The following is a 6762-nucleotide window of genomic DNA, read 5'->3' as shown; positions in this document are numbered from 1 at the left end:
GCCGGTTTGGATCCTGGGTGCAGACATGGCACGGCTCAGCAAGCCATGCTGTGGTAGGCATCCCACGTATAAAGCAGAGGAAGATGGGCACAGATGTTAGCTCAGGGCCAGTCTTCCTCAGCAAAAAGAGGAGGATTGGCAGCAGATGTTAGCTCAGGGCTAATCTTCCTCAAAAAAAAAAAACAAAGAATGGTTGAAGAAACCAAGGTTTAACCTAGAAAAGAGGAGACTTGTTGGGAAGGAGGAGATGTTTGCCAGACTAGGGAGAACATGATCTTGTTGGATGACAGAAGCCCCAGACTTGTTTCACGTAGGCCCAGAGAGAGGTCGGGGGAGGAGCAGAGACGATCAGTGGGCAGAAGCTCGAGAGAGACAAATTCTCAGTTCAAATGAGGAAGAACTTTCTGGTCCTTTCAATGAACTTTAACCCCAGTTTACTGAGAGTCCGTCACAGGCCATGGGCAGTGGCGCCCTGGGGATGGAGCAGTGACCCGTACGGAAGAAAGTCCTGCCCTCCTGGAGCTCCTGTGAAATGGAAGAAGATGGGCCTTAAACAGAGTTTTCAAGACACACACGTGAGGAAAAGGGATTCTTGTGCTGGGAGAAAGCCTGGGTCTGTGACTTCTCGTGAGATTCTGTGCCTCTCCACGCGTTGTGAAATCTTCAGCAACCCTAAATCCCTTAATTATAGGGAAGAAAAGGCAAATGATCAACTAGTGTCTCGTTGTTTAAAACGCACATATTTGCATGTTCCATCTTAACTGGAGTCGGAGCTGCAGAGCGTGGCCAGGCAGGAATTTCGTCCTGCGTGCAGCCGGGTGACTCCACCTATGAATTGAAAATCATTTAGCTGAAATTGTGACATAGCATGCAAATTATGGCCCGCCTGCAGGTTGGGGCTGTGGCAGTGGCTGCGGGGGCCGTGGAGCAGTCCTCCGGCAGCTAATGCAAAGTTGACTCAGGGCAGACTCCCGTCGGAGCGGTGGAGGCGGGCTGCTGGGCAGTTAGCAGGCTACAGCGCCGCTGGCTGGAGCAGCAGAGAGGGACAGAGAGAAGCTGGCCCTGACGTGTGTACAACACCACCCTCCACAGAAGAGTGTCACAGCCACAATTCCACGGTTCTGAGCCTCTCCGCAGGAGGTGCGTGGGCAGGCTGGCAAGGAAACGGAGGCTCAGAGAAGTGAAAGAGCTCCCCAACGTGACACCGTGGGCAAGCCACGGAGCCCAGCTTTCAGTTGGGGTCTTCTGAATCCAACTTGGGCATGTTTCCACCACACGACTTTGGGGTCAAGATTGATCAGCTACAGATCCTTCCAGGGGAAGACCAAATGGTCAGTGGTCAGGCACCGCTGTCCGCACTTGTGGGTCCCATTGCAAAATCTGCAACACTCGGGACCATGGGATTCTTTAAGGACAATAAGAATACTAAGGGGCTGGCCCAGTGGCACAGTGGTTAAGTGTGCACATTCCCCTTTGGCGGCCTGGAGTTCACCGGTTCGGATCCCGGTTGTGGACAAGGCACCGCTTGGCAAGCCATGCTGTGGCAGGCGTCCTGCATACAAAGTGGAGGAAGATGGGCACGGGTGTTAGCTCAGGGCCAGCCTTCCTCAGCAAAAAGAGGAGGATTGGCGGCAGATGTTAGCTCAGGGCTAATCTTCGTCAAAGAAAATAAATAAATAAATAAAATTTTGTTTTAAAAAAAGAAAACTAACAATATCAGTGCTAATTTATTACTCCAGGCTGTGCCAGAGGCTGGGCTCAGCACTTTACATTCATTGTCCCCTTTAATTCTCACAGCAGTTTTACCTCAGTGTTACAGAAGGGGAAATGGGGGCTCTGAGAGGTGACGTGACTTGGTGGAGCCAGAATTCGGACCCATGTCTGTGTGACCTCAGGATTCTTCTCCAAGGGCATCACTGCCTCCCTGTCACCTCTGCAGGTTGCCTTACTGGGTCATTCAAAGGAATGCCCAGGGTCCAATTTTCCTTGGCTCCCAGGCCAACAACAACAGCAGTAATAATAATAAATAAAAACCCTTCATTTCTGTAAACACGCTTCGGAGCATGCGGATCACTTTCTCATCCATTCATCCCATTCAATTCACATAGCTCTTGGGGTTTCTGGCAGGACTGACTGAGCATAAGGCGGGTCCTGCCCAGGGTCATAGCTAGTGCCATGGCAGAGGCCAGGACCCACACTCGAACCTCCTACTCAGGGTCCAGCACCCCTTGCCATACCTTTCTCCACCCTCTGCTCTCTTCTTGGTCATCTGCCAGAACCAACAGTGGCCACATTCTCCTGGCACGGATGCAGAGCCTGGGAAAGGCTGAGATGCCACCTCATTTAGGCAGCGGACCTCCAGATTAAGCAAACAGACTTGGAAGTAAGTCGCTCACATGTGGGTGCGAATCTCCTGGTTGCATAGATGCGGATTAACTCATTTCTCCCCCAGTAGGATAACAAAAATAATATGTCATAGGATCGATCTGAAGATGAGAAAAGGCAATATATGTGAAGTGTTTAGCCAGTGCCTGCCCATGGCGAGCAGGAAATTGATGGTGGTTATTATTTCCATCTTTACGATGACTGATTCATTTATTCAAAAATCTATGTGCTCCCGCCGTGTGGCGAGCCCATGCGAGGATCTGAGAGTATGTGAATAACATGCAGTCTGTGCCCTCGGAGAGCTCAGTCTGGGGATGGGGCAGACACAAACAGACCACTCCAGGGCAGTGAGATACACGTGGTGACAGAGGTCCTAGAGTGTGCAGAACGCTGTGGGGGCCCAGAGGAGGAGAGGACATTGATCCTCTTTTCCAACCACGTCTATTCAGTCCCACCTTTCTCAAAATCCAGCGTTCCCGCCTTCTTCCTAAAGACCTACCCTTGTTGTCATGGTGCCAGGTCTTCATTCCCACTCCAGTTCTGGGGGAAGCCTTGAGAACTTTCTTCTCCGTTACGAATCCTTGAAGCATTATCTTTTTTTTTTTTTTAACTCTCTTATCTATCACAGGAAACCTGTGTTCTTGTAAATAACCACAATAGGATCTTTTGAAAACTATATCCCCTTGAAAACAACAAAAAAGCAAGCAAAAATATAGACTGTCAGAATGCCCCAGACTCCCTTTTTCTCCCGATGGAGAAGCTGGGTGCAGGAGAAGTTATGGCTCACCCTCCAGCCTTAGACAGCACATGGCGGAACCTGGATGAAACCGTGTCGTGACCGCAAGTTCAGTGGCTGTCCTGCCGCCTCATTAAAAAGAACAGTTCCCCACCCCCGCCCAACCTGGGATCAAACTGACGTTCAGCTCCTGATGATATCTCGGTTTAATCCAGGACGGCACACATCCATGCGCTTTCCACCTGCATCGCCTTGGGTGACTATTCCCACCACTTGGTACTCTGAGAAGGGTGGGCGTGATTCCCTCAGTCACAGACAGGGCTTCAGGGTTTAATGATGGCCCAGAGCCCAGCCAGCATCTGAACTCAGTGCTTCCAATCCCCAATCAACTGCTCTTTCTGCTACACTGCAACCCTGAACAGCCGCACTGTGCTGAGCATCTCACACTCCTTGTGCAGGTGGAAAACACCCATATGGTGTCTAGCGAGAAAGGGCTAAGCAATTTTCTGCTTCTGGGTTTGGTGGAGACATTTCTTTGACCAGAGGACTTCTCACACCAGTTCTGGACAAGATGCTTCAAAAAAAGCGTGACATCACTTCCTAAACCCTACAATCCAGGAAGTTGTTTATCTTTGAAAAAGATCATAAAAGTGAACTCTTTGCATGTCTTTCTTATCTCCCCTCTTCTCCCCAAACTGGTCTTGCCCAACAGGATGACCTTCCACTGGGTGACAAGTATGTCTATGTCGTAAGTGAAACGTTTACAGGCACTACAGGAATGACCTGGTGCCTCGCCCACCTCATTAGAATCCTAATTGGGGTGTGTCGGAGAGGCTTCTATATATGGTACAGCCATCCCCGGCAGCCCGTCTCCTCACTGACCGTGCCATTCCCAGACGAGCCGGAGAAGAGGCAGAGGAAGGAGAAACATGAGTGGTGAGTGCGTGGCATCTTCTCTACAGGTCCTTGCTGGAAGCCTGTGCTTCTCCTGAACCTCCGCAGAGACCAGAGCGTCCAGCTCCAGACAGTTGCCTTGGGGGCTCTGATGGCTGGATCTTAGTATTTTAGGGTTCTATTCTTTCTCAGTGGTTACCTAGTCCCTCAGCTTGGTCCCAGGTATACATGTTTGGAATGTAGTCCTGCATAATGGGCAGGGCATTCAACCCAGCTGGAGGTCACATCTGCTTAGACAGACGGATGAGCTTTGCCCTGTCAAGCCGGCTGGCACCTGCTCCCCGTGTTTCTCAATGCGGTTTTACCCAACTGTCAGTAACATAGGCAAAGAGAAGCACATCTCAGAGCTATAAGGGAGCGAGAGAGTGACAGCATGTGAGTTGATTTAAAAGAAACCATCCTCAGCACTGGAATGCTCCCAAGTAAACTCACGTCCGGAAGTACCGGCAGCCTCTTTGAAAGTGACCTGATGAGCTGAAACCTCCCAGTGGCAGAAGGAGCCGGTGCACCAAAGACCGTCTCTACGAGCAGCACCAGGGAAGGGGGGTGGACGAGAACAAGAAGTGCAGGTTTTCTTGCTCTGCGGTCACCCTCGAGGATCTGGGCTCTTGTTAGACAGCACCCCTGCTAAGCAGCATGCTAATTATTGCCTGTCATGGGGTGCTCAGCCTGGTGGGTTGACAGCGACGCCAAACCCAAACAAGGCATGAGTCAAACCTGTAAAATATTGTGAATGGCGGTTAGGACCGCGAGAAGGTTTGCCAAAGAAATCCCTGAGCCTGATGCAAAAGGCAAATGCCGGTTACTCCTGAAATCACAAAGATCAGGACAGGGTGGCTGCAAAAATAGGTCCCCTTCCCTGTCCCCCGCTTCCTCCTGGGAACGTACAGCATTGCTGGGTCGCCAAAAGAGGAGCTCTGGATCCCGTAGGCTTTAGCAAGAGGGGATGTCAGCTGTCACCCAGGCCATCTCCCTCCCTCCAGGAGGAGGAGGAAGCTGAGGCCCAGGAGGGGGTAGACACTTGCCAGGGTCACACAGAGTGTTGGTAGGAGAGCCCGGGCTGGGTTCCAGAAGCAACATTTCCACCGTGTCCTGCTACCAGAGTGGAGTTCATAAAAAAGTGCGTGTGACATCTGGGACCCAGGAAAGCTATACTGAGACTGGTTTCTCATTTGAACTCTGTTACCAACTGCTTACATGTCCCCTGCTGCCACGGAGCCTCAGGTTCCAACTGCAAGACGAAAGGCTTGAAATCAGTAGGTTTTAGGCTCCTTCCAGTACTGACTGCTCTCTCTCCATGAGAGGAAACCAGGGACAGAGAGCCGTGGGCCCGGCATGTGCTCACCCCTGGGAGCATGCGCACTCACGTGGCTCTGAGGCCCTGCAGGGGGCCTGTGAATAGCCCGCCCACTGTAAGCCCCTCTTGACATCCCAAGGGGCCCGCTGTGTCAGTGCCTGTGACTCATGGAGACACTGAGCTCTTAGAACCCAATGCCTAAATCAACCGGGTGTTCTAAGGTCACAGCAGAATGTGGACAATGGCTGGATGGGAGAAAATCAATTTTTAAAAGAGGCATGGGAGAGACAGGCAAATACCTTCATTCCTTTAAATTTGTCACACACATAGTTCCTAGCTCAGCAACCACTCAGCCAGGTGGTGCTCAGTAAGTGCTTGCTGAATGAATGAATGTACCTGTTGGATGCGTAGGGAAAGGAGTCACGGTAGGTGCAAGGGGAACAGATGGATGAGCTGTAGTCTCTGTCCTCAGTGAGCTCACAGCCTGATAGAGCTTGGTGACACCAGTTCAGAGGCAAGTGGCCTGCAAGGTGGACTGTCACTCAGCTGCATCCAGTTACAGACCAAGTGTTCTGGCTGCCAAGAGGAGAAGGAGATTCATCCGGGCCAGGGCTGAGATAAAGAAGACCCTGGGAAGCAGATGGCATTGGTCATGGACGATGAGTCAGTCTTGGTCAGGAGCAGTTTTGTGGGGTGAGGAGTGTTTTGGGCAGAGGGAACAGGAAAATAAATGGAGGTGGGTTGGCAGCTGTGACCCAGGGGACCAGCAGAGTCCTCACATTGAGAGGACTCTGTGTCCAGCTCTTAATTTAAGGTTCTTGTTAGAATTGGTGGGGGTTCAGTTCTTCCGTCTCCTGGTGGAGAGGGCAGGTGAGCTGTGGGTGGGGATGATGGTGGGGAAGCCCTGGCAGTGTTTTGCACCAGTACTGTGGCATCCTCTGCCTACTGCCCACCGAGGCCTGAGCCTGAGTGGACAGGAATACAGGCTGTGAACACAGACAGCAGGCCCTCTGTGGACGGAAAGCATTGTTCCCCATGCCCAAAGCCACTCGGAGACCCTGGGTCAGAGGCAGAGTCCTCAGGGGACAAGCCTGAACCGCAGCCTCTGCCTGCAGGAGGCCAGAACCTCTGTTCTGAAGACCAACGCTCTGTCCCGCTAAGGCGGGAAGCTTCCTTGCCAACTGCTTTACTGGGCAGGGCTCTGGTCTCGGCTCCAGGGACCTACTCCTCTGGCCTCACTCTCCAATCTGCAGAGGCCCTGTGTCATTCTGGGCTGTGGGCCTGCCACAAAATGTTTTTCCTTGGTGCTGGGACACCGGTGGCTCTTTCTCCTGCAGAAGCAGTCAGGAATTCCTCCGGGGTTCCCACCTCCTCCTCGTCTGTAAATCTT

The 6762-nt window shown here is 51.9% G+C and overlaps 1 protein-coding gene across 1 annotated transcript in view; it reads left to right on the top strand.

The window, feature by feature from the left end:
- Positions 1-3972: 3972 nt before the first annotated feature.
- TGM3 (transglutaminase 3) overlaps positions 3973-6762 on the top strand; it is a 40353-nt gene continuing 37563 nt past the window's right edge. Inside the window, exon 1 of the mRNA XM_046678592.1 lies at positions 3973-4057. Coding sequence (XP_046534548.1) covers positions 4051-4057 — 7 coding nt within the window. The 5' untranslated portion in view covers positions 3973-4050. The remainder of the gene's footprint in view (positions 4058-6762) is intronic.

The sequence above is a fragment of the Equus quagga genome, chromosome 12 (genome assembly GCF_021613505.1).
Source record: "Equus quagga isolate Etosha38 chromosome 12, UCLA_HA_Equagga_1.0, whole genome shotgun sequence".
NCBI classification, from domain to species: Eukaryota; Metazoa; Chordata; class Mammalia; order Perissodactyla; family Equidae; genus Equus; species Equus quagga.
Note: the sequence above shows the minus strand (reverse complement) of the source record. Positions and strands in the feature narration are given on the sequence as shown.